The 27,231-nt window shown below is 46.9% G+C and overlaps 1 protein-coding gene across 1 annotated transcript in view; it reads right to left on the minus strand.

Annotated features, from left to right (window-relative positions):
* Positions 1-1,545: 1,545 nt before the first annotated feature.
* Positions 1,546-27,231, minus strand: part of GMIP (GEM interacting protein) — a 55,823-nt gene continuing 30,137 nt past the window's right edge. The window contains exons 5-23 of the mRNA XM_084609986.1: positions 26,530-26,605; positions 23,944-24,007; positions 22,269-22,394; positions 21,801-21,865; positions 20,917-21,027; positions 19,426-19,506; positions 18,336-18,524; positions 17,368-17,505; positions 16,072-16,262; positions 14,557-14,681; positions 12,970-13,056; positions 11,410-11,508; positions 10,628-10,767; positions 10,058-10,246; positions 9,415-9,552; positions 8,593-8,789; positions 7,229-7,517; positions 4,282-4,402; positions 1,546-3,644 (exon numbers count right to left, since the gene is read on the minus strand). Of these exons, the coding sequence (XP_084466112.1) occupies positions 3,115-3,644; positions 4,282-4,402; positions 7,229-7,517; positions 8,593-8,789; positions 9,415-9,552; positions 10,058-10,246; positions 10,628-10,767; positions 11,410-11,508; positions 12,970-13,056; positions 14,557-14,681; positions 16,072-16,262; positions 17,368-17,505; positions 18,336-18,524; positions 19,426-19,506; positions 20,917-21,027; positions 21,801-21,865; positions 22,269-22,394; positions 23,944-24,007; positions 26,530-26,605 (2,956 nt within the window). The 3' untranslated portion in view covers positions 1,546-3,114. The remainder of the gene's footprint in view (positions 3,645-4,281; positions 4,403-7,228; positions 7,518-8,592; positions 8,790-9,414; positions 9,553-10,057; positions 10,247-10,627; positions 10,768-11,409; positions 11,509-12,969; positions 13,057-14,556; positions 14,682-16,071; positions 16,263-17,367; positions 17,506-18,335; positions 18,525-19,425; positions 19,507-20,916; positions 21,028-21,800; positions 21,866-22,268; positions 22,395-23,943; positions 24,008-26,529; positions 26,606-27,231) is intronic.

Below are 27,231 nucleotides of genomic sequence, written 5' to 3' on the forward strand. Positions count from 1 at the left end.
GTGTAACTTGAAAGCTTGTCTCTCTCACTAACAGAAGTTGGTCCAATAAAATATATTACCTCACCCACCTGGTCTCCTAATTTCCTGGGACCAACACGGCTACAACAACACTGCATATAAGGAAAATCTTGGACATTTACAGGGATAACAAGAATAACCAGCATTATAGCGTGGATTAAAAATAACCAAGACTTGTGGAAGGGCTATAAAGTGTCTTTTTTCAGGCAGGAGCCTCAACATCTCTCTGTCAGGAGGGTACTTCCCCTGGGGGCAGGTTATACCATTGCTGCCTTCTGAAGGGTTCCTGCATTTCCCTCTGAAGCAGCTGGTTTGGGCTACTGTCAGATATGGGATACTTGTCTAGTTGGACTCCTGGTCTGGCAATTTCCATGTTCCCAGAGAGAGAGTGAATCTTCAAAAGCTGTAATAGGAGTCTAGGGAATTGGCTGTATTACTATTTTCCTGGGTCTAGCGTTTGGGTGTGCCTCAGTTTACCCATCTGTAAAATGGATTAAATTATAGTGACCTGTCTTTGCAAAGTACTTGCAGATCCTAGAATGAAAAGTGCAAAATAGAATAATTTAATTTATTAAAAATAAACACTGAGGTCAGAAGGTCTGTGTGTGTTAGGAAATCAGTATGAAGTAGTGCTGTAGAAAAGCTGCATTTGTTCAGAGCAGCATAGGCAGCCAATAGACACAGTAGCTGCAGGGAAATAGAACACTAGCAGGTTTCAGAGTAGCAGCCGTGTTAGTCTGTATTCGCAAAAAGAAAAGGAGTACTTGTGGCACCTTAGAGACTAACCAATTTATTTGAGCATAAGCTTTCGTGAGCTACAGCTCACTGCACTAGCAGTTAAATGGTCATGTTGACTCTTGGGTGCCATCTGGTGGACATGAGGGCAGATCCTTAGCTGGAGTTAATTGTCATAGTTCCATTGAAGTGATGACAATTTACATTGGCTAAAGATCTGTTCCACAGAGTCCATGTAAAAATTCACTCAGTGGCATATTTTCTGGATTTAAATCCTACCACGATCAAAATGGGCTTAATGTATTTAAACGTTGTTAGATAAAAAAATTGTCTGGGCAGATGTGAGCTGCCTTGTGGCTCTTGTTTACTGGAATCTATTTGACAGATTTGTAAAGTACAGAATTCATAAGGTGCAGCCTGAGGGCAACCTGTATGTGTCATACAGGGTATCCTAGCTCAGACTGGAGATTTAGCCTTTTGCTCTCATGGTGTAGGAGGGCTGTGGAGGCAGCACCTCATCCTGTAAAATTCAATTCAAACGTGAGGCAAGAAAGGAAAATCTGGGTTACCTTCCTCTTCCAGCTCTTGCAGCATGTCTTGACTTATCTGTTTCAGTCCCTTAGATGGTGAGCTCTTCAGCATAGAGACTGTCTTTAATTTTTGTCTTATAAAGGGTTGAGGGCACTGTTGGCACAAACCAAATAATGACAACAGGCCAACAAACGTCCAGCCAGGGATTTCACAAATGCTCATTTAACAAACAAACAGGACACAAAGAACTTGTAATAAAGCTCCCTAACACTTACTACAGAAATTTTATTAAAAGATAATTTAATATTCAAGAATACAAAGCAACATATTAACATTAAATATACATCTTTTGAGGCATGATGTGGAGTGAGTGGGTGATTTCCCCCATTTTCTGGCCCAAGCTCTACAACTACTGGGAGTAAATCCTTAGCGTTTCTTTTAGGATCTTGTTAAGAAACAGGAACAAATAAAAAGATCAGGGATGAGGAAAGAGAAAAAAGAAGGTGGCCAACATTATCAGAAAAAAGAGAGAGATGCTGAGCAGACTTGGAGAGATGTAATATTAGCTTTAACCATTTGCTAATGGCTTCCTGGTTCAGACACAAGTAGCTCAACAGCTGCTCACTATTGGAGAAATTCACCCTTATGCAAAAGGAGCTTAAATTGGTGGCCAGTCCTTGCACTGCCCTCTGCACAGGGGTGAATTTCACCCTGTACATAACCAGAAACCAAGAAAATCCATATCTGTGGATCGCAGTGTGCACCCTATTACAATAAATCACCCCACGTAGCTACCCATCATTTTATTTTACATATTTCAGTGTTAGCTCATTACATAATATTCATGTATTCATCTGGGGCCTAATCTTGAGATCTTTACTCAAACAAACATCACATGGACTTAGTTTGGTTCTGACACCATCAGAATAGGGCTCCATGGTGAATAATCAATGTGCAGGGCAGGAGGGGGAGGGTGTTGTCTTAATGTGATCCTGATATGGAAGATGTTGAGAACCACCAAAATACAGACTAGTCTTGCTTTGGATTAGTGAAAATGTGCCCTTCTGTAATGGGTTCAAGGGATTATGTTTGTGACACAACAGTTAGAGATGCTAGAGAGTGAGGGGTCTGTTGGAAAAGCAGAGAGATGGAATTAAGATAAAGAAACACACTGAGGCTGCTCACTGGGTGGCACAATCTCTTCTCTTTCCTAAAAGATACATGCTTTTTATCTGTGTTTATAGAAAATAGAAATTGCAGCAGTAGAAGCCCCAGGACCCCCAAACCATATCAACACACACTGCTTCACTGGATTTGTGCTGAAAAATGAGGGATGTTGGGAATTAAACAAATCAGTGGAGGCCTGTAGCTTCAAGAAAGTGACCATTTGTGAGTGTTTCCTCCAATGGCCTAATCTTTACAGTCATTTCCTCTCTGTCTAGGTATCCGCGGCCAAGTAATCTGTGCTCTCTCTGTACTGCCTAGATTATTCATCACACTGTGCTAAAATGTGTATCACACCGAACCCATCCCTTGCAGAAAACTCCTGGCACCACTGACAGATGTTTGCTTTCCATGAACAGAGCAGTAAGTCCTCTGGACTTATTTCTGAACGGTCTCTTGGAGTTTGCTAAACAGTAAAAAAAAAGGAAATTCTGGGCTGACCCACAGCCTGCCTGATGATTCATAGCAGAGGTCTTTCCTGCAGGCTCCATCCCTAACAGAAAGCTAGGATTGGGTCCTCATCTCATCCCCTTCTCTGTCCCCACCATTCAGCAGGCAGCACTTGGCGGCAGTGCAGGTCTGTCTCACTTTCCAGCAGTGCACTCCTCATTGTTCGCAAAGGTTTTCCTGGGATGGTGTCCCCAGGTGAGGGTTTGGTTCGGGTTCAGTGCAGTCTGTGCTTGTCCTTTCCAGAGAAACTTGAGGGGACCCTGTGGAACTGTTGTTGGTTTGAAACTTGGAGACCATCCTGGCAGTTTCCTGGGTGATCTCAAAATGTCTGAGTTGCTGTTTTCCTCCAGAACGTCGCTGCAGTGTGCTGGGCTCTGGTGAGCTACTCCTGCTGCTGCCTTTCTTCTCCAGGACTTCCTTTGTCATGGGGCTGCAGTCTGCAGGATTGCCTTCTGCATCAGCCTCCATCAGAGGGCTAGACAGAGCAGCAGCCATCAAGGACAAGCTGGAAGGTTTGTGAATGACTGGCCTCATTTTGGCCTGTGCAGGTCGAGAATACTTCACAGGCTGCCGGCTGAAGTACCCCCTGGGTTGCGTCCCTAGAACTGAATCAGAATCTGAGTCTGGCTTTTCGTGCACTGATTCCTCAAGGTCCTCCAGCTCAGAGCCGTCATTTCTATTCAAATCTGAACAAAACATTAGAGAGTTATTTTAAGATGAGGTTCCCCCTCAACCTAGAGCAGTGGTGGGCAACCTGTGGCTGACGGGCCGCAGGTTGCCCACCACTGGCCTAAAGCATGCGGCCTAGCTAATGTGACAAATTGGACTAGTACAAATCCCTGGACAAACATACAAGTGGAGGCCATTCCCCTGTTCAGTCCTGGGGACTGAGCTGCCACTCTTAATGCTGGTGTAAATCAGGAGTAATTTCAGAGACATGGTGGGAAATGGGTGCAAGTGAGGGGAGATCAGGCGCTGTGTTCTCAAGCCTGTGAATCCTGCTTACAGCACCTTAGAGAATCGACTCTGGCAGGTAACTCTAGGCCTCCTGGCCTCTAGCAGCAGGGCTTGTGCGGAGTAAAGGAAAACCCCTTCCCGAGAAGGGCTCATAATACATTGAAACTTGGTGGCATGCTAGCCCGGTGACTGTGATGGAGTGGGCTGCCTAGACAGGAAAGTGGCAGAGCGATGCCATGCCTTACCCCATACACAGGGACACACGCAGAGACAGGCAGACACAAAGAAGTTGTGAAAGTTCAGTAAACACAGATCAAGCCAACCCAAAACCTGCTCCATGAACATGTGCCCCTGCTTGACATTTACCTAGGGGATCTGTGCTCAGGGGACTGTGTGCTCCCTCCATTGTCAGCTCATTGATGGCTTCACTGGAAGATGACTTATCAGACACGTAGCCCTCACTTGAATCATGCTTGAAGGAGAAACTCTGTTGGAAAAAGCCGAGTTTTGTGAACCTCTTTAGACAGGGCTCTCCTTTCAGATTAATTACAATATGCAATTCCCTGAATGTTGCAATAGCCAAGGGAACAAAGATAATTGGCTAATGGCAAAAGTATCTTGATCTCCAAGACTCCATTTCAGCTTGCCCAATGCAAAAGCACAGTGCTAAAGCTGGCTCAGCAAGAGAGGGAGAGGCCTCTTACAGCTGGGGTTAGGACCCTATTTCACTGGGTGCTGCACAGACACAGAATGTGGGACAGTCCCGCCCTGAAGAATCTAACTAGAGAAAGGCTGTGAGGTGAAACAATGGGGAGGTGATTTGCCCAAGGTCACACAACTGGTCAGAACCAACAACAGAACCCAGGTGTCCCAAGTGCCAAATCAGCACTCTGCCCATTGAACCATACTGCCTGCCACAAAAGGCACCACAGGAGCAGGGGTTGCTTTCTGGCAGGAGAAACGAGACCTGTGCTGAGGTTTACATCCAGGTATTCTACATACTATTAAAACAGACCATTTTAGAATGAAGGGGCGGTAGCTCTGCCCTGGAGTTGTGGGGAGACAAGGTTCACTCCCTGGGTTTATGGCACCTTCAGAAAACCCTGCATGGAAGCACAGGCCCCTTATTTAGAGCCACCTGTTCTTTATGCTCGATATAAATCAGGAATAAGCCAATTAAAAGCTTGGTGAAGGACTGATTATGAAAATGGCACTAAATTCATGTCACCTCCCTGGTTCCCTCTGGATAGGTCACGATGCGCAGCATTAATGGGCAGCAGCCATATTATCTGTCATGCTGCAGCCTCGCTTAGTGATTCCTTTGTGAGTCCTTGTGCAGATGGACAAAGTGGGGGGAAGCAACGGAAACATAACCATTAATTACAGCAAAGTAATTACTATTAGATTGAAACAAATGAGAGCCTGAGATGGCTGCTACAGTGGGGCCCGAACATCATTGCTCTTATGGGCCCAATTCCCCATGGAAGTCAGTGGGAGTTTGTACAGAGATTGATCAAAATCTGAGCAGGGACTTCACGATTTGGCTTTATTATTATATTGAGAACTCCTATAGAACTTAATTCCCCACCCCGCAATAATTTTTTACCTTTCCTGTAGAATTTAGTAACCATCCCTGCTGTAGAATTATATAGGATGCTGTGACGGGGCATCTGCCCTGCACAAGCCCCGATAGGGTTAAAACCCAGCCTGGAGGGCTACAAGGAAACAGACAATTAGGGCTGTGGCTGCAAGGCTGGACCAGCCAATCAGGGCCCAGCTGGCCCATATAAAAAGGAAGCTGCAGGCTAGAGCAAGGTTGTCTGCTGCAGGAAGCCCAAGGGAGGGGACTGGCTTCCTAGAGGGCTGCAGAGACTAGCACTGTGAATAGGGCTGCTAGCACTTGCAGGCCCAAGGCCCTGGAAGAGGGTGAAGGAGCCAGAAGCAGGAGCCGAAGGTGCTGGGGAAGTGGTCCAGGGACTTGAGACAGACTGGTGGAGAATGAAAGGCGGGACAGCGGGAAGCTGTTATTTACAGGGTCCCTGGGCTGGGACCCAGAATAGTGGGTGGGCCTGGGTCCCTTCCTCCCCCACTCGCTGCTGAAGAAGCAGCCAGGCTATGGACTGCCAAGCTGCTGCAAGGAGCCACTAAATTGTTGCAGAAGGAGGCCCCTGGAAGGGGGAACCTGGATTGTGACATGGCCGGAGGGCTGTGCCCTGACGCAGAGGCAGTGAGACTGGAACTGTAGTGGGTCTGCAAGTGGAGACAAGGACGGGAGAGCCACCACCACCACTGGAGGGCACACCTGCTGACCAGAGCTAATTCCCAAAATGGCCAGCAGGAGGGCGTCAGTGCGGTGAGTGACTCTGTGACAGATGGTTTAAAAAAAACAAACTCAAACTATGGAAAGGTGCTGATTCCCTATTAGAGTCATACCTATTAGATTATATTGGACTTTTCCATATGGGGAATGGAAGTCAGGTGCACTGTCAGATTAATACCTGCTTTCAGCTGGGATCACAGTCACGATAATTCCTTAGGCCTCAGTGACTGGGAACCACAGGGAAAGCAGTACCACTGCCAACAAGACATGAATGTGACAATTAAGAAAAAGAAGTGCCCCCCCACACCCTTCTCAGTGGCCTGAGCACAGGACTGGGACACAGATACTGATCATTCAGGCTTCGACTCTCCCTGTGACCTTGGGAAAGCCACTTTCCCTCTCTCTGCCTCAGTTACCTCAATTATAAAATGTGGGTAACACCCCTGACTTGGCTCCCAGGAGGTATTGCCCATTACCTCAAGTTTTAAAGTGCTTTGAAGAGGAAGGGTGCTAGGCCTTATCGTGAGAGATGGGGAGGGCTGGAGAGGTGCTTAGCCCTCAGCAGCACAGAAACACAGCCTATCTAGGCACAGCTGAACTACGCCTCTGAGGGAGGCAAGCCCAGCAGGTCTGAGCTGGGGATCCTGCTGTATCCTTCGCTATTTATACAATCGTCCATTCCACGAGCTATAAAACTATCTACTGAGAGACGCAGCAATGTCCTGAGTAACGTAATCTGGAGAAACCCATGTCTTTTCTGCAGGAATCGGATTCTTTAAAATGGACAGCAAAACACTCTCCAGAGCTGTCTGGGGAGCTGCTGAGGGATCCGTAGCTTGGAATTTCTTCCTGTTCAGTCGCCCATTTGCTCTCTGAATAACCCACAGATGCCAAGTGGCTTCACTTTCTGTAAGATCCCGTCTTCCTCGCTAATCCAACTCCCTGGGACTATAACAGGGTCACGGGGCCCAGCTCAGTGTCTCCGAGCTGTACCTCTGTGGTCACACCCTGGGCTTTCTCAGCGCTCTGCTGCTCCTCTTTGTCCTTCTCTGCCAAGGCCTCTTGCGAAGTGTTTTCATCCAAAGATGGAGGCAAGTCATCCATCCCAAAGACCCTCTCGTAGCTCAGAATGAGAAACTCCACAATCTGGGCCTGGTACCCAGAGTCTACGAGGCATGACATGGAGACATCACACCCTGAGCCAGGCCGGATCAGCGTTGGCCCAAAGATTATCCCCAGGTTGTTGGGAGACATCTTGTTCTCTTCGTATCTCTGAGCCACCCTGGGAAAGGGAAACATCATGGTTAGGGGCTTCCCAGCTCTCAAACCCATTGCAGTGAGCGGGGAGGGACGGAATGGGCAGGTAGTGGGGGAGCTGATAGCACCATTTCCTGGCACAGATATACATCCTGACCCTGGTAGGAACTGGATGAGTGAGGGAGGGGATGAGGTTCTGGTTTCCAACGCTCAGACTCCACTGTTCCCTCTAAGCTGTGCACGTGTGCATGTATACACTGATCCTAAACCCCACGCACACAGCGAAACACTGTGCGCACAAAAATTTGCATAGAAGAGATTTTTTGCACACACAGCCTGTCAAAAATTAGAGGGAACATTGACTGTGACCCAAGAAACTGCTCTGAGCTGAGTGAAAAGTCTAGCTCTAAGAGAAGATGCTTGGTCAGCGCTGAATGAAAGGAGCTTGGGGACATAGGCCCATGTCTCCCATTGCCCTAATGGGGATTCTGGCTCTGCACCTAGTTTAACTGTAAAGTGCCATCAGTTAAGGAGTGGCCAGCCAGCTCATCTGGGACCAGGGCCTTTTCCTTCTCCCTTGTTGGGAGCTGCGAGGGTCTCACCTTTCTTCTGAATAGGCTTTTCCCTCATGGCTGTCCCTTTGGGTCTAACCCTGCCCTTTCGCTGGCGAAGGAGGCTACAGACATGTCAGCACTTCAAGCTGAGGGTGTAATTCCCAGCTAGTGTGCTAAACACGGAACATGGCTGTGGCAGTAGTGCAATGGCAGGAGAGGCTAGCTGTACTGAGCCACCGATGCCAGACTCGTCCTCGGGGCAGCTGGCCCCTCCCGCCGCTTGTGCTGCTGTGGCTACATGCTATTTTTAGCATGCTACCTCACGGAGAGCTAGCTCGAGTATGTTTTCTCAAGCTGGAAATTATACGCCAACTCCAAGTGTAGATGTGTTCTAAGAACTTGTTCTGATACTGACCTGCCATTGTGCCAGATGCTCATCTGGGGAGCAAGATCTCTGCAGCAATCTCTTTGCAGCACTAGCGTCTAACAGACCCCCTCCCCATCCAGGTAACGCTAATCAGCGAGCCAGCCCCTTGTCCCCATCACCTGTACAGATGTGCAATGAGGTGTCGCAGGGTGTTGTAGTTAGTCCCAGGCAGTTTGCTCAGCAAGTCCTTCATGCTTTGAATGGGATCTGCTGAGAACCCTGAGCTGTCTCTCTTCCCTTCCCCAGGTCTCTGTAGGTCCTTGGCAAGTGCGATTAATTCATCGTAGAGCTCATACAGGAGCACTGGTCCTGACAGCTGCGGTGAGATGAGGGAGATTGTGTTACTGCAGCCTGCCTATTTGATGCTCTGGGGAAAGTCCCATGAAGGACCTTTGCTGGTGTCAGTGGCCCCGCAGTCGTGGCCCCCTTCAGCCACATGCTCCCAGGCTCATACCAACTCTTATCCCCATGATGTGCAAACTAGTGATTGGCTCCCTGATTTCACATGAACTTCTAGCGCCTGCAGAGAAGGCCCAGGCCTCGCCAGAATTGCCTTTCACATGGAATTAATATTTGGGGAAGCTCAGAAATAACCCAGGCCTGCTACTGCTCAGGGAAGCATTGGGTCTCATCTGCCCTTTATCACTGCAAGCCATGAGGCCTGGTGAGGTCAGGAAACTTCCCAGGGACCATCTTAGACAGTCACTCCCATGGCACCACAGAAGGTGAAAGTTAGGAGATCAGTGCCTGGAATTAATCCCTGATTCTACAGTAAACAAACAGACATCAACACATCCCAGTGCTTCAAAAACCCAGCTAAGAGCAAGCCAGGAACAGGGGTTGCCACCCTCCCAGAGATGCACCAGAAACTGAAGCCAGGAGCCTGCAAGTAGCCAGGACCAGAGATTGATCCTGGCTCCTCCTAGGGATTTGCTACCCACCTCCTTCAGGAAATGCTTCAGGACGCCAGTGATGTCATGGGGAGAATGTTCTGAGAGCTCCACCAGCTCCCTCCCATTTTCAAATGCCTGGCAGAGCTTCTCCACCCGGGCCTTGGCCCCACTTATCCGATAGATCCCCTGCATTATTGAAATGGGGAAAGGGCAAGGGATCCTGGTTAGATAATGTGAGAGGAGTGGGGAGGCAAGGGCCAGGAACTAACAGGACAGCTTAATTTCTGCAGCTAAGGCCAAGAAGGGATGTGACATTCTCTTTCCCCCTGTGGACAGGCAACAAAGGGTGATATGCAGAGACTCGGTACTCAGCCACCCCCATAATGGGCCATTAGAAATACCAGAGCTAGAGGAAACCAGAGAGAATTTTAGTTAGTCTGTCTTGATGCCAGGTGACCTGTGCCAGCTGCCTGGGCCACCATCAATGGTTCACCAGGGAAACCCCCTTTGTGAAAAAAGAAAAGGAGGACTTGTGGCACCTTAGAGACTAACCAATTTATTTGAGCATGAGCTTTCGTGAGCTACAGCTCACTTCATTGGAGTTCCTGTCAAAGTCAAATGGAGCATAATCCTGGTCCCCAGCGGGAGCAGGACCAAGCCCTGTGCTGGACTCAACCCCAGGGCTGCTCACCTGCACTCCGAGGGCACGTGCCTCGATTTCTGAGGTGCATTTCACAACTATGAATGGAACCTCTTCTGGGAAATCCCGTGGGACCTGTGTGAAGTCGATGCCAAAGAGGGGCACTCGGCTGGGCAGCTTCTTGTGGCCACAGGTGATCAGGAGGTTCTCCAGGCACTTCCTGTGGCAGGTCAGGTAGCACTGCAAGGGTAGGACGATCTTGCAGTTAGGCACTAATTACAGTTCAGCAAGGGGAAAGTGTCCAGAAGCTGCGGAAAGTGTCTCCCCCGGGGCACGTCACAGGCTCTCCCTTCTCCTGTTCCCTCCATTCCCTGTTCTACACCTCTCTGCAGAAGCGCATCATTGGGAGATACTTCCCCTTTGCCTCCCTTTCCTCCGCTGTTATGGCAGAGCAGCCTGGGGTAAGAGACAGGGAGATGGTCATGCACTGAGTTGTTGGCCTCACAGTGTGGGGCCCATTCACATAGTTTTGCACCGGGGACATGCCTGCAGTGAGATACCTTGCACAGGGACCAGGGAGAGCTGGTTATCTACAGTCCAGGGTGTTCTGAGCTTTCTCACCTCTTCACACTCGGTGCCACTGACCATAAAGGTTTCACACTCCCTGCACTTGGACGGACCCCGCAATTTCCGCAGCCGGTGGGTCTGTGCTGCACTTGACAGAGAGATGTTCTTAAACTGACACTGGGATGATCCATTTTCTGGTGCAGCAACCATGTAAATAACAAGAAGACATTATAAAAAGTCATTCATGCCATCTAGAAATGCAAAAGACTTAGCAGCCCATTTCTCTAGACAGCTGGGCAGTTCTCTTGTCCTGCTATCCATTGGGGATGATAAGGGGTGCTCAACATAATGACTGACGGTTATTGGCTTAACTGGAGGGGGCCTGAAATAGAATTTGGGACATTGCTGCCATATGTAAGTGAGCAGCAGTAGCATAGCTCTACTGAGGTTCAGGGCTGGAATACCATGGGGCGTTGTGGATTGGAAGGGGCATCAACAGAGCTGCTGTGGGGAGCCCAGGTTTAGAATAGCAGGGGCCTGTGGTTTTGGATTGAGGAGCATCAGCAGAGCTGTATATGTTGGGTGGGGAGCCCAGAGCTGGAATAGCAATCGGGGCGGGGGGGCTGCAGGTCCAAATTGAGGGGCATCAGCAGAGCTGTATGTGGGTCCAGAACTGGAATAGCAGGGGCGCTGCCCGTTGGGATTTACATGCATTGACAGGGCTGTGTATGGAAAGCTCCCTTTCATAAGCCTAACAGAATGGGGAAGCACATGGGACGCAGGATGCTCTCCTGCTGTTTCTTTTTATCAGTCATGTAGGTTTGTTTATTGCTCACCATTTTCATATGTTTGAGATGAATCTCTCTCTTCAAAATCATCCGAGGAGGACATGGTGCCTGTGGATGAAGCTTTTAGCAACATCCTACTTTGGTGCCCTGGAGACAAGGAGGAAGGTTTTACATTATACAAAATACAAGATGTACTTTATTTACGTGACAGGTTTCAGAGTGGTAGCCGTGTTAGTCTGTATCAGCAGAAAGAACGAGGAGTACTTGTGGCACCTTAGACTAACAAATTTATTTGAGCATAAGCTGTCGTGGGCTAAAGCCTACTTCATCAGATGCATGCAGTGGAAAATACAGTAGGAAGAGATATACACATATACACAGAGAACATGAAAAAATGAGGGTTGCCATACCAACTCTTAATAGCCAACCTTAATCAGTTGGTCTTGTTATCATCAGGAGAAAAAAACTTTTGTAGTGATAATCAGGATGGCCCATGTCAAACAGTTGACAAGAAAGTGTGAGTAACAGTAGGGGGAAAATTAGCAAGGGGAAATAGTGTAATGACTCATCCACTCCCAGTCTTTATTCAAGCCTAATTTAATGGTGTCCAGTTTGCAGTTTAATTCCAGTTCTGCTGTTTTGCATTGGAGTCTTTTTTTGAAGTTTTATTGTTGAATAATTGCGACTTGTAGGTCTGTAACTGAGTGTCCAGGGAGGCTGAAGTGTTCTCTGACTAGTTTCTGAATGTTATAATCCTTGACGTCTGATTTGTGTCCATTTATTCTTTTGCGTAGAGACTGTCCGGTTTGGCCAATGTACATGGCAGAGGGGCATTGCTGGCATATATCACACTGGTAGATGTGTAGGTGAACAAGTCTCTGATAATGTGGCTGATGTGAGATCCTATGATGGTGTCCCTTGAATAGATATGTGGACAGAGTTGGCAACGGGCTTTGCTACAAGGATAGGTTCCTGGATTAGTGTTTTTGTTGTGTGGTGTGTGGTTGCTGGTGAGTATTTGCTTCAAGTTGGGGGGGCTGTCTGTCAGCGAGCACTGGCCTGTCTCCCAAGATCTGTGAGAGTGAGGGATCATCCTCTTGAAGGACGGAGTCCTCGCTTACAGACAGCCCCCCAGCCTGAAGCAAATACTCCCCAGCAACCACACAACAAAAACACTAACCCAGGAACCTATCCTTGCAGCAAAGCCCGTTGCCATCATGTGCCAGCAATGCCCTTTTGCCATGTACATTGGCCAAACCGGACAGTCTCTATGCAAAAGAAAATAAATGGACACAAATCAGACAAGAAATATAACATTCAAAAACCAGTCAGAGAACACTTCAACCTGCCTGTGTGTGTGTGTCTATATAGATCTCTTCCTACTGTATTTTTCACTGCATGCTTCTGATGAAGTGGGTTTTAGCCCACGAAAGCTTATGCTCAAATAAATTTGTTGATCTCTAAGGTGCCACAAGTACTCCTCATTCTTTCTTTTATTTATGTGTTGCACATTATAGAAAAAATAAAAAAAGCTCCAAATCACATTTAATTTCTATTGAAGTTTTTTTGTTAGTATGAATATTAGGCAGAAAGTGCCATTCTTCTCACCTGGGCTAGAGGTGGGAGAGTCCAGGGAGCGGGATTCGCAACTCCCACCCAGGCTTTCTGTGTCACTGTAGAAGGATTTGTTTACACCTGTAAAGGTGAAGTAAAAAAGACAGATCATCTCAACACCCTGACTAATGTCTCAGCAGCAGTTTCTAAATGTACAATCTCATCTGCTGGGGTCTTTACTCTTACCGACAATGCTTCACAACAACTGACCTTTCTGCTAATATCTTTTAAAACAGAAACATAGGCACAATGAGAGCCTGGTAATCCAAAGAGCAATCTGGAGGCATTTTTGCTGAATCATGCCATGCTTTTTGAAGACCTTTAGGAAATGTCCTTTTGTGCCAGAAAAGTTTAATGACAATTATTTTCTACCGTAATGAGATTTCCAAAATGTCTTTGAGAGAAATTTTAAGATGGTGAAATGGGATGTTAAATGTGCAATGAAAGGCGATGATCTGTGGAAGGAGCATGAAAAACTTGAAAATATAAAATACCACTCGGGCCTGAACTGAAGGAATAACAAGAGAAGGCTTACTGGCTGCACTGCCTGTCACAGCCCACTCTAAGGTGGCTTGCATACAGAGTATAGTCAAGCATGAAATCAAACATGAGGTTATAAAAGTGATTCATAGATATTTAGGTCAGAAGGGACCATTATGATCATCTAGTCTGACCTCCTGCACAACGCAGGCCACAGAATCTCACCCACCACTCCTGTGAAAAACCTCTCACCTATGTCTGAGCTACTGAAGTCCTCAAATCGTGGTTTAAAGACTTCAAGGAGCGGAGAATCCTCCAGCAAGTGACCCGTGCCCCATGCTACAGAGGAAGGCGAAAAACCTTCAGGGCCTCTTCCAATCTGCCCTGGAGGAAAATTCCTTTCTGACCCCAAATAGGGCGATCAGCTAAACCCTGAGCATATGGGCAAGATTCACCAGCCAGATACAAGTAAAGCGGTCTGATGCTGCAAGTAAAGGGGTCTGAGGGTACACTGGATGTCCCCAGTCCCCAAACTGCCAGAAAATCCATAAATGTTTTCACAGGAAAGAGAAACAACAAAGTTTCAGAAAAAAAATCTCCATTTCAGGTCACACACCAGGAGATGGACAAGAGCTTCCAAGGCATTCAGGCCATGAACCAGCTTGTTTGTACCTTTATTAAAATGCTGTAAGGCTTATGTACCATGCAAATAGACTACACCTGCCTTATCCATGACAGCATCTCCTGGTTAAAGCTCAGAATGACCTTCACAGCCTTTTTTTTTTTTTTTTTTTTTTGGAACATACCTGTTGTCTAAGATGCCTGTGGATGTGGAGTGAATAAAACCTGACACTTTGTGAGATAAAAGTAAAATTTTCTGATTCAATCAGGGAACAAATTTTCATGACCCTGAATCCCTTTCCATAAAATGGCAGCAGCCAAACCAGACACAGTTCCAGTCTAGAGAAAGCCCTGGGCTCTGACTCTTTTTAGGTTATTAATAACCTAACCTCTCCTTGCTACGCTTGGCTACATATATATAGGAATCAAGCAGCAGTGACACAACAGAGAGTTAACTTTTCCTTGTTAAATTAAACCCACTTTGTTCACTGTTTGTGGAAAACTGCTTTCCTGATGCATCTTCCGCAGATGTGCTCAGATCAGCGGCCGAGGATGAGATGCAGGAGTATTGCACTGCATTCTTTTTTCTGCCACTAGGGGGAGACCTGAGACCGACAAACACAGAGAAACAAGTTTCAGAGTAGCAGCCCTGTGAGTCTGTATTTACCAAAAAAACAGGAGGACTTGTGGCACCTTAGAGACTAACAAATTTATTTGAACATAAGCTTTCGTGGGCTACAGCTCACTGCATCAGATGGATTCAGTGGAAGCTTATGCTCAAATAAATTTGTTAGTCTCTAAGGTGCCACAAGTCCTCCTTTTCTTTTTACAGAGATGAGGAAATATTTTTTATTGTGAAAGAGACAAACTTTTGAACAACACAGACTTATTCAGGTCTGGGACCACCATGACTACAACAATGCTTCAAATGAAATACACAAGCAGGGGCATTTTGTGTTTTGTTTTTTTTAAAATGTCTTTAATTAGTTCAAATATTATTGCCCCATAGATGTACATGGTGCTTTAGAGCCATATAAGGGGACCAGGTCCTGGCCTCCGGGAGTTTACAGGTATTTGTATGCTGGTCTTTTCAAAGAAGCCAGGGACAAGTGCAAACTAGATTGAGAGTCAATACTAAGAACATAAGAATGGCCATACTAGGTCAGAACAATGGTCCATCTAGCCCAGTATCTATCTTCTGACAGTGGCTGGTGGCAGATGCTTGTGAGGGAATGAACAGAACAAGGCAATTATTGAGTGATCTAGCCCCTGTTGTCCAGTCCCAGCTTCTGGCAGTCAAAGGTTTAGGGACACCAGAGCATGGACTTGGATCCCTGACAATCTTGGCTAATAGCCATAGATGGACCTATCCTCCATGAACTCATCTAATTCTGTTTTGAACCTAGTTATACTCTTGGCTTCCACACTATCCCCTGGCAATGAGTTCTGCAGGTCAACTGTGCATTGTGTGAAGAAATACTTCCTTATGTTTGTTATAAACCTGTTGCCCATTAATTTCAATATAAGTAAGTTTAATATAATTTCCCATATATTTTCTGTCTACAGGAAGTATATAAAGATGGGTAGTTTGGAAATCAAACATCATACATATGAGATAATGAGGATCAATACATTAAACAAGTGGGAGAAATAACTCCTGACTTGGGACAGACAGCTGGGCCAAGTTATCCTTGTGCAGCCTCTAACACTTACTGATCGTCACAAGGAAAGCAAATGATCTTTGGGAGTCTGTTCTCTGCTAATGTTAATGGAAGCTATGCAGAGACCTCAAGGAGAGAACAGACCCTTCTGGACTTTGGCTTGTGGTACTTCTCAAAGTGATCAGCTAGCCTATTCCATGTCTTCTCAACATTAATAACCCTGCAGCATCACAAGTGACTTTATAGCGTAAAATGTTTTGAATGAGTCCTTTTATTCAGCTTATTATACATTTCAAGCCCTGAAGTCACCAGCTGTGGTTCTACATTTCTTTACCTCCGCCCTGCAGGAATAAATGCTTCAAATTCAAACACCTCCATGGGGACCTCTTTCTTCTGCAACTTCTGAATGAATTCCAGATATTTCTCACCCACTTTGTAGGGCTTGCAGTACTCAGTCATGTTCTCGTACCCCACTGGAATCTTCTCTGCCTGAGTCTGCTGCAACTTGAACATCCTCAAGGTGACCTTATGGAAATCCCAAAAAGCATGAAACACCCCTAGGCCTAGGTGACCCTCTTTCTCTTGAATCTCAGGTGTGTCCCCCAGGCTCTCAGTTCAGTTCAGCCTCCTGCACAGGCCCCACTGTTACCCACACTTTCCTGCTTATTGATATATCTGCCTAGCATTTTAGTTTCACTTTGTTAATGAAATTACACAAAGAATTGCATTTAATTTAAATAAACCTGCATACAAGCCCATTAGCCAGTCAAAACACAGACCCCTACCCCATATCCAGCTGCTCTAGGAACTGTACTTCAGTCATGGTCAGGTGAAGCTGGTGAGGGCTCCTCGGGGCCGGATTAACCTCTTGTGGGCCCCCTATAGGGGCAATGGAGCATGGCGCGGTGGGGGTCGTTCCCCGGAGCGACGGGCCAGCCAGGGCCGTTGGGCATGGCATGGCAGGGGTGGCCCTGCTCCGCCCAGCCCAGTGAGAGGGCCCTATTTACAAACCAGCAGTTGCCAGATGCACAATGGCCTGCCCGGATCTGTGCTGCCAGCGTGCCCCTTCCCCTCGGGGGTGGGCCCATGCCATGCCACACAGCCTCCCCGCCGCCCCTGATTCCCTATGGCCAGAACCCCCCAGACCCAGGGGCTGGTGGGGTCTCAGGGCGCAGTGCAAACAGAGCAGGCTGGGGCCCGTCCTGAACGTGGGCCCGGCTCTAAGGCACCATTGGTGCCATTGTAAACCAGGCACTGGGGCTCCTCTGGGAAGCCAAGAGAGGACTTCACCTCCTCTATGCTGAATCATATACAGGACGAGCTTTGCTCACTGGCTCTGAGCCTGCTCTCTAGCCTCTGTGTTTGTCTCCACATCGTCTGTCACCAGATTGAGCCTTGTCCCACAGACTCCCCTGGTAAACTAGGAGGTCTGTGGTCACTATAGCTATGTATGTGACCACTGATCCTTGCAAAGTCAGCACTAAAGTGATGCTCAGGATGTGATCTGAGTTCCGATTGCTTGAGAACCATCACATTAATTATCTGTATAGTAGAGAAAGATCAGGTGGCTCTGTCCTGAATGATGACTTCCCTGTGACTGGGGCAAGTGGCACAGCAGTGTCATACTCACCCGTGTCAGCACCTCATCTCCTTGGTAAATGAGTTTCCGGATATGGGAGACAATCCTCTCCCGCACCTTTTCCAGCTCCTGCCGACGAGAGTTGGCATCACTGATGCACGTCTTGTAAGAAACTTCTGTTTCCTGAACCTGGGTGCAGCAAAATAAAGAATGAAGAAGCAGCAATGCCAGGCTGGGAACCCTGGAAATCACAGGCAGGCAACCACAGTGCAGCCAGGAGTGAGGGTGACATGTGATAACGCAGAACACAAAGGGAGATGAGCTGGATGGGGCTATCGGCTTGTTTGTTAAGTGTTTATATTAAGTCAGTGCTGATTTTCAAAACTTTTGTTGATACATTTTAAAAAAATCAAAGATTGGACAAATATTTTTGTGAAAAATTTAAAATTTTAGTAAGGCTGCAAACTCTCCATAAGGCTAGTGAATTCAAAACCCATCTGTGTCACTGGAGCATTCTGCGTTGCTCTGCAGCACATTCAGTTGTAATGCTAGGTGTTCAGCCTACAGGGGTATCTAGCCCAGCATGGTAAAGCCACTGAGCATTGAATATTCCTCTTTACATGAGGAACAAGCTACTTCAGGGTCCCAAACTCTTCTGGGCACAGGTGCCTTTGTGGGTGCCAAAAATGGGAAAGAGCAGAGGATATCCAAAATGATTAAAGGCTGAAAACTCAAGACCTAGCCCTGCTCAACCCCACATCCCAGCAGCAAAGGATGAACCTGGTAGCCTCATAATATTTTACTTTGAGCACAATATTTCAAGTGGCTTCTAGTTCGTTGAGTCTGTTCCCCAGTTATCTGTATAAGAGAGAAGTGATATAAGCCCAGGTTTCAGAGTAGCAGCCGTGTTAGTCTGTATTTGCAAAAAGAAAAGGAGTACTTGTGGCACCTTAGAGTCTAATCAATTTATCTGAGCATAAGCTTTCGTGAGCTACAGCTCACTTCATCGGACGCATCACCTTCAATTGTGCCTCCTCACGAGTGCGGCGCCGTTTTTCCAGCTGCTTGTTGGCGCTGCCAGGGTGGGTTGCTGCTATGCCCTGGTACTCATCTTCTGCCTTGGCACTCAGCAGCTTGGCTTTCTCCAAATCCTCGCAGCGTTGTATGTAGTGCAGGCGGGACTTGCGCAAGGATGACAGTGAATCATTCTGGAATCCGAGAAGGAGGGCATTTAGGGCACATCGTCAGGCTGGAAGGAGACTGGGACCACAAGTCTGCTAGTCATAAAAGCATCTGTTTCTTGGGTGCCGATGTCACTTACTCTAAGGCCACTGCTAGCCAGTGTCAGACTGTGGAGAGGACTCTATGCAAGTATCACTTACAAGACCAAAGAGTAGGACTAGAACTCAGCATCTCCTGGCTCACTGCTCCTGACCACACTGCCCTGACTCATCATCACACTCAAGTTGCAGTGGGGGAGGTTTAGATTGGATATTAGGAAAAACTTTTTCACTAAGAGGGTGGTGAAACACTGGAATGCGTTACCTAGGGAGGTGGTAGAATCTCCTTCCTTAGAGGTTTTTAAGGTCAGGCTTGACAAAGCCCTGGCTGGGATGATTTAACTGGGAATTGGTCCTGCTTCAAGCAGGGGGTTGGACTAGATGACCTTCTGGGGTCCCTTCCAACCCTGATATTCTATGATTCTATGATTCTATGATCATCCTCACTGCACACCTCCAACTAATTATTTTCATATTAATGATGACTGTCATTAGGCTTTAGAGCATGTACCCCATTGAGATGAATGGGTATCTCTACACTGCAATTAGAGACCTGCGGCTGGCCCATGCCAGTTGACTAAGGATCACAGGGCTTAGCCTAAGGGGATGTTTAATTGCAGTGTAGATGTTAGGGCTCAGACTGCAACCCAAGCTCTGGGACCCTCCCACCTTGCAGAGCAGTGTAGGGCAGGGTAAAGGGTTCCCAGTAAGGCTGCTGTTAGCACTTCTCCCTATGTGCTCTGAGAGGCCCTGTGTTCTCAGTGTTCTGGGCCTGTAGCTGTCAAGATGGCCTGGATCTCTCACCATTTTCCACCTCTTGGTCTCTTACCATTCTTTTCTGTTCCTTTAGCCATTGATCTTTGAATTCTTTCCGCCACTTCTCAATTTCATTCCTCTTGGCTGTGAGAGGCTGCAAGGGAATAAAGGTGCAGGTGAAAACAGCTTAGCTATACTCTAGCTCAGCCAGAAGCTATTGATGCAGACACCACTGAGAACCCTATGTTAGACAGGAAGTCACATGAAATGGTCACAATGGTCTCTTCTGGCCTTAACATTTCTGAGCCCCTAATGTCACCCCTCACCCTGTGTTACAAAGGCTGGAGCTGTTTAAGGATCAGTGTCAGGATGCTAACCCTACCCCTCTACTGCTGCAGCCTCTTTTCATACCCAGACAGTAAAGGGTTACATTAAACCAAGTCACTTCATGTCATCAAAATTGCAAGAGGGGAAAGTCTGAAGCATCTGCCCTGCCTCGGCCTGAGTAACTGGGCAAACTAGTGGGGAGGCAGAAAAATGCCTTCCGGATCACTCAGAGTATGTTTACACTGGAATTAGACACCCATGGCTGGCCCAGGCCACCTGACTTGAGCTGCAGGGGCTTGGGCTGTGGGGCTGTTTAACTGTGGTGTACATGTTCCGGCTGGGGCTCCAGCCTGAGCCTGGACATCTACAACGCAACTAAACAGCCCCATAGCCTGAGCCCCACAAGCCCAAGTCAGTGGGCACAGGCTAGCAGTGGGTGTTTAACTGCAGTGTAGACATACCCCGAGCTGCTCTGCAGCTTCCACTGCAGCCTAAAGCTAGACTAGGTTCCAGACTGTGTGTGTCTCTCTCTCCCTCCCTCGCACACACACATGCACACCATTGAGAGGAGTAGGTACAGATCCTCCCAGCCCATTTAGCTCCCAATACACTGTTACACACAGATATGCCAGGAGCCCCTGCAGAGTGGCACTCCATGCTATAGCATGTGATCCCCCTGCACAGGTCCTGGCATCCTGCCAGTTCAGCAGAGCAGAAACACTCTTCACAGGCATGGAAGAATGGGTAGGATGAGCCACAGCAAGGTTCTGCTCTGGAAAGGGACTGTGTAAAGTCCCTGTGTTTGTTGCCTCCCAGCAACTCCAGATCAAATGTGTGCAATTCTTTAGTAAGAAGGAACCACAGATTCCACCTGGCCCCTGAGAGGCAAGCTGGGGTCTTTCTGGCTCTCACTGTCACTGTTGACCCAAGAGAGCTGAGGTACCATATGGATGCTGGTCATGGGAAGGTGGAGAGAGACATGGTTTGAGAACAGCACCAGCTCTGGCATCTGAGGCTATGACATCAGAAACCAAAGCTCCCAGAATGCTGCTCTGTTGGGAAGTAACTTCCCTTTCCCAGAAGCTGAGTGTGGACTTCCTTCCCGTTTCTCTCAGTCAAATCAGAGAGAGCATCTAGCTCCCAAAAGATTAAAGGGCCCGCCCTTGAACTACCCTGGCTGCTGCCTTTGGCTAACCAGTGAGATTAAACTGTCTGACCTAAGCAGGAAATACAGTACCTGGCAGTATTCTCTCAGCTGCAAAGCCCCTGCAGTCTCAATGGCTAAACTCCCAATCTTTATGTCATGTTCCAGGACCATGGTGTAGAGCAGCTGGAGTGGCATGCAGACCTGGAGAGGCAGAGAGTGTGCATCATATATACCAGGTAGCCACAACAGCTTCTCCAGGTTAAAGAGCTTTTGCTTATTATGAACTGAAATGGTTGTCCATGTTGATTACAGCTATAACAAACACACACTGCACATCACAAAGCAGCATCAAAGGGAGTATTTATTCTCTGTTCCACTCCTTTGACATATTACGAATGCATCCCTTTGTCTACTGCATAGAACAATCTTTGTTCCCTTTATAACCGTATGGAAGAAAAAGGGAATTGTCCCAGCTCTGAGAGCTTTATTAACTGTGACAGTTAATGCTAGACAGAACTTTTGGAAGGAATATAAAACCTCCTGCTTCAGGACTTAAACCAATCTCTAACTATTAGGAATTAGGATGAACTTTCATAGGAGGCAGATTACCCACAGCTGCCTACTGTGCAGTTTTTTGCACCTTCCCCTGAGGCTTCTGGTATTGGCCACTGGCAGAGACGGGATACTGGGCGAGATGAATAATGGGTCTAATCCAGTCTGGGAATTCCCATGTTCTTATGTTATGTCGGTATTTGGAATATCCTTAATGCCCTTGCTTAGACTTGTACCCAGCAAATTACTGAACTTCTTTACAGTATTGTACTTTTAACAAATGGGAAATCATGTCCTGTAGGCTTCAGCATGATTCAAAACAGAGCTGATTTAGCTCCATGAGTGATGTATACACAGCGGCACAATAAACCCTCTTGTACAGTGAAAGCAATCCAAGAAGGAAAATCCAAAAGAAATCATACCTGTTGGTTAATGGTATATCGGCCTGATTCTGCTATCTTCACAATGCTTTTGGCAAACTCTATTTCTGTGAAAGGGAAGAACAGGTTAGTGTCTAGATCTTCAGTGGCAGGGGGATGTCTCCCAAGAACAGAGGTATTGCTCAGCCAGTATGTGAATTAGCATCATCCTAAAGGAGGTTTTAGGACTAGAAGAATTTATAGCCCGGCCTTTTCTGCTAAGAAATGATTCTGCATTTTAATATCTGGTTCAGACCCAAGTTAGAAAAGCAACCTTTCACCTGTTCCTTGTTAGCTTATTTGAATCCACTGCTGCCTGCAGTGACCCCCCTGCTGGCTCTGCAGAGAAACACCAAGCTATGAGAGTACAAGGTCTTAAAGCTGGCCCTAGTTCACCCTTATGCAATGAGAGAATTTGGTACCATAAGTGGAAGCAGTGGAGAGATTATGGATTCTGCTAATGGGACTCACCATAATTCAGGCGTTTATCAATCCAGCTCAGCAGTTCTTTGACATATTTACACCACGTTTTGGCATATTCAAGTGCTGCATCAACACCACCTTCGCATTTTATCAGCATCTCATCAGCCTCTTCAACTGCAAAAATAAATCCAGACTCAGAAGGGCTTCAGAGGCTCCCCCAGGGTGAATCTCTCTGATATTTTGGCTTGTGCCATCTTCACATAACAACAGGTCATAGAAGAGATCTTTCATGGAACAACAAGGCTATACAAGCTATTTCACCGCAATCAGCAATCTCACACCAACTCCCCAGCACAGCCATATGAGTTTTAGGCAATTTAGATACATTTTATTGGGGACCAAATGCATTTAAAATAGAACTTTTATTAAGTTTATTTTTTGTAAATTAGAGGCCAGGACCCATTGTGTGATGGTAATGGGAGTGACGAATTGCAGTTATGCTCCCTCTCTGCTCCTTGAGGATGCTGAGACCGACTCACAGCACTGAAGTTAGCAATTCTGACAGAACTTCAAGCCAAAAGTTGTCATCACACAAATTAGAAAATGGCTTCTCTTCAATGTAAGATTCTCATGAGGGGAGACGTGGTTTTATATGGGACTTTATGATGCCAGTGATGAATACAGAACTGATGAGTCTATGAAAAGTGAGCAACAACAGCATTTCAAATACAGTAACTGATTTTTATTATTGGGAAAATATTTATTGCACTAAAAATTGACAGGCAGCTATAGAAATATAGAGAATTAACGTCCCAGTGCTCAAAAGTCAAAGTCAGTGTACGAAGATAGGCTGTTAGTGGGATAACAGGTGAAAACATGTGTAAACAAGGGGCTCAGAGGGGGTATGATGGGTATTCATCCCACACTTACCTGGAAAGGGTTAATATAGATTGAGAATGGGGCTAATTAACCCAACAGGCCGCAGCTGAGGGGAATCAAGTGGCTAAGTAATCCCCTGACTGCATGAGGCAGCCCATATGAGGAAGAAGGAGCAGGGTTGGGATAAAGACAAGTAGCCCACAGTTACTCCCTGGGAGTAAGCAGTTGAGAGGCTGGCGAACTCAGAGAGGGGGAAGGTAGGAAGGAGAAGGTTCAGGAAAAGGTAGCAAGGTCTGTGAGGGAATAGACTTTAGCTGCTGAGCTAGAACCCAGAGAAGAGGGTGGGCCTGGTTCCCCTACCAGCCACTGAGGGAGGGGCAGTGGAAGGGAAGACTGCTGGTGAGAAGGGACTTTGATACACAAGCCTGAAAGGGACTGGCTGGAGGGCTGAGTCATGAAGAGGCAACTCTTGGAGCAAGATAGAGGCTGCAGACAAGCCAGAGAGGATGGAGAGATGATGTGCAAGTGCAGAAAGGGGTGCTGGCCTTGCAGAGCTAATTCCCAGAGTGTCCAAGAGGAGGTGTTATCCTGGTGGTGAATAGAGCACCTCATCTCAAGGGTTTATAGGGAGCAATGTGAATACTGAGCTTTAGAGCCCCAAATGGACACATATGACTATATTCATCTCTGCTGGAATCTGCCATGGCCATATAAGGTAATGGCAACCAGGGGACATCTGAATTGTACATTCTTGTTCATAGGTGGGGAACAAGAGCCAATGACAGAAAATGGATCAACTATTCTTGAGTCATCTATATATTTTACTTTGCTTCTCTTAAATTACCTGTGATTTTCATCTGCACCTGCCCCTCCAAATTGCTTTTGCTCTTGTAGAAATTTTCATCCACCTATGGGAAAAAAAAGGAAGAAAAATATTATCCAGATGTTTAGAGGAATTTACTAAGAGCTGGTCTTAGAGTTGTCGTCTTCTTTCCTGGGAAGTTTTATGTAGTGAGGAAGGTAACTAAAGACTTGACAGAAGGCTAGTAGCATAATATAAAACTCCACAATTTACAGGAATGTGGGAACTGTGACAGGGTGTGCACACCCTGCACTGGGACTGCGGGGTTAATTCCTCTCTTTAGGCTGAGGAGGCCACGCCCCCTCGCCCCTGTTGGGCATGTGCAGGCCAGGTATAAAAGGGAGCAACCCAATTAATTTGGGGCTGACTGCTGGAGAGGAAGGAGGTGTTCTGCAGACTCCTGCTGAAGAACTGCCGGCACGTCACGATGCAGAGGTCAGCCAGATGGCAGCGACACCACCCCCCACCCCGACCTCCCAGGCTCCAGATGCCACAGAGGGAGGAGAGACTGGGGGAACCCTGAGACTCCAAGCCGCAGAGAAGTGGGTAGGAAGTAACCCAGGGAGGTGGTCGGAGACCCGGAGACTAGCTCAGCGTGTTTTGGCTGGATCCCTGCCGAGCTGGTGGTGGGCAACCCTGCCACCAACAGGGCCCTGGGTTGGGACCCAGTGGAGAGGGAAGGCCCGGGTCTCCCTATCCTGGCCGCCGCCCACCTTCGAGTGGTGGCCTGGCTCACCACCCCTAACTCAGGCAGCTAGGCCGCACAGCCCTGATTGCAAGAGCAGGTAGAGTGACTTTGGTTGTTAGGCCACATTACTCCAAGACCCAGAGGGGTCGTGCAGAGTTGCCCATGGGCCTATAATGACCCATGCCCCATCCCAAAAGGGGATGGGGTGTGCATGATCCGTGACAGGGACAAATAAGCTTCTAACCCTGTTAGCTCTGGAGAAAAGCCTGGAAACGTAACATGAGTGCAGCCTAAAGGCTCAAAATCTGAACGCAAATAAAAAACCCCAAGTCTATTTTCAAAAATCTCATGGGTTTTTATAGATTTGTATAAATTAGGGCTAGAAGGGAACATTGGATCTAGTCTGACCCTCTATATGGCATTAAATTTCACTAAGACACTAATTTGCAGTGACTAAGGCAATTTTCAGAGTAACAGCCGTGTTAGTCTGTCTTTGCAAAAAGAAAAGGAGTACTTGTGGCACCTTAGAGACTAACCAATTTATTTGAGCATGAGCTTTCGTGAGCTACAGCTCACTTCATCGGATGCATACCATGGAAACTGCAGAAGACATTATATACACACAGAGACCATGAAACAATACCCCCTCCCACCCCACTGTCCTGCTGGTAATAGCTTATCTAAAGTGATCATCAAGTTGGGCCATTTCCAGCACAAATCCAGGTTTTCTCACCCTCCGCCCCCCCCCAAACTCACTCTCCTGCTGGTAATAGCCCATCCAAAGTGACCACTCTCTTCACAATGTGTATGATAATCAAGGTGGGTCATCTCCAGCACAAATCCAGGTTCTCTCACTCCCTAACCCCCCTGGATTTGTGCTGGAAATGACCCACCTTGATTATCATACACATTGTGAAGAGTGGTCACTTTGGATGGGCTATTACCAGCAGGAGAGTGAGTTTGTGCGGGGGGGAGGGCGGAGGGTGAGAACCTGGATTTGTGCTGGAAATGGCCCAACTTGATGATCACTTTAGATAAGCTATTACCAGCAGGACAGTGGGGTGGGAGGGGGTATTGTTTCATGGTCTCTGTGTGTATATAATGTCTTCTGCAGTTTCCACGGTATGCATCCGATGAAGTGAGCTGTAGCTCACGAAAGCTCATGCTCAAATAAATTGGTTAGTCTCTAAGGTGCCACAAGTACTCCTTTTCTTAAGGCAATTTTGAGCTTTTAAGCAAATCTCATGGATTTTTGCTGCCAGATTCATGATTTCTGAGCTCTTTGGGTTGACAGTACTGCCATCTTGTCCACCTTTTTGCATAGCGTAGGTCCTAGAACTTTACCCAGTGATTCCTGGCATGGAGGAAATTACTTTTTCTTAATCAGCAAGAGTGAATCCAAACTGCATGCATTTGAAAATTCCATGAAGTATTATTTGTTCTTTAGCCCCCAAAATAAAATTAGCCACGCTTCTCACTTTCTATTCTGTACAGGTTCTTCTAGCACAGTGGTGGGCAACCTGCGGCCTATCAGGATAATCTGCTGGTGGGCTGGGAGACGGTTTGTTTACATCGACCATCCGCAGGCACAGCCCCCCACAGCTCCCAGTGGCCGGGAACAGGGAAGCGCAGTCACTGGGAGCTGCGGGTGGCCATGTCTGCAGACGGTCGATGTAAACAAACTGTCTTGCGGCCTGCCAGCAGATTACTCTGACGGGCCACAGGTTGCCCACCACTGTTCTAACACCATCACTGTATCTGTGCACCTAGCATGTCTCTCTCCTTTGGTAAGAATTCTAACCAAAAAACAACTTCATTTCCCTTGCTAGAATAAACGTTACTTAATCTCTATTGAAAAGGGTTCTCTTCTTTTCGCTTACTGGAAGCATCTTGCTCTCTGGGATCAAGTCTGTAGTGTCCGTGCTGTCTGTGTCATCTATGAACATGTCAACTGTCCTGTAAAGTAAATAAACTGATTAAATAATAAAGACTTAACGCTATTGGAAGCTGCAAAATGCAGGATTAGAACCATGGCACTTAATTTATTGCTGAGCCCATCTCTTCTGGGGTCTAAAAGGCAGAATATGACTAAGAGAGAGGTCAATCTGTAACCAGCTGGTTTTTGACCTGACTTAGTCCAAATTATTATTATTTAAGAATCTAACCAGAAATGATCATTGTAGCCTTTAGCAGAGTCAGGGGATCCATGTCTCAGCTGAAGGTAGTTATAAGAAAGAGATGCCCAAATTCTGCTCTGTTAAACCCATTTAATCTCAATTAGTTCATTGGGTTTCGTAGATATAACTGAGACCAAGCTTATGGAGCATACACAAAGGAGGGTTTATAGTGCAACTATAGCTATTGCATACCCAGCTGAAGCCATCGGTGGGTGTCTGCGCCTATCCCAGAGTTAACTAGAGCAACAGAACAAATATACCCAGCAGAATAAGCTCTCCACCTTTTATCTGTTTGAATTTTAATAGAATTGTTGTTCTTATAAACCCCACCATTTAATATGCTACAAAGCAATAGAGATTACCTAAATAAAACCTTCTCTGCCATTTTATCTGCTTTTATTTCAT

The sequence above is a fragment of the Lepidochelys olivacea genome (assembly GCF_965140295.1).
Source record: "Lepidochelys olivacea isolate rLepOli2 genome assembly, chromosome: 20".
Lineage (NCBI taxonomy): Eukaryota > Metazoa > Chordata > Testudines > Cheloniidae > Lepidochelys > Lepidochelys olivacea.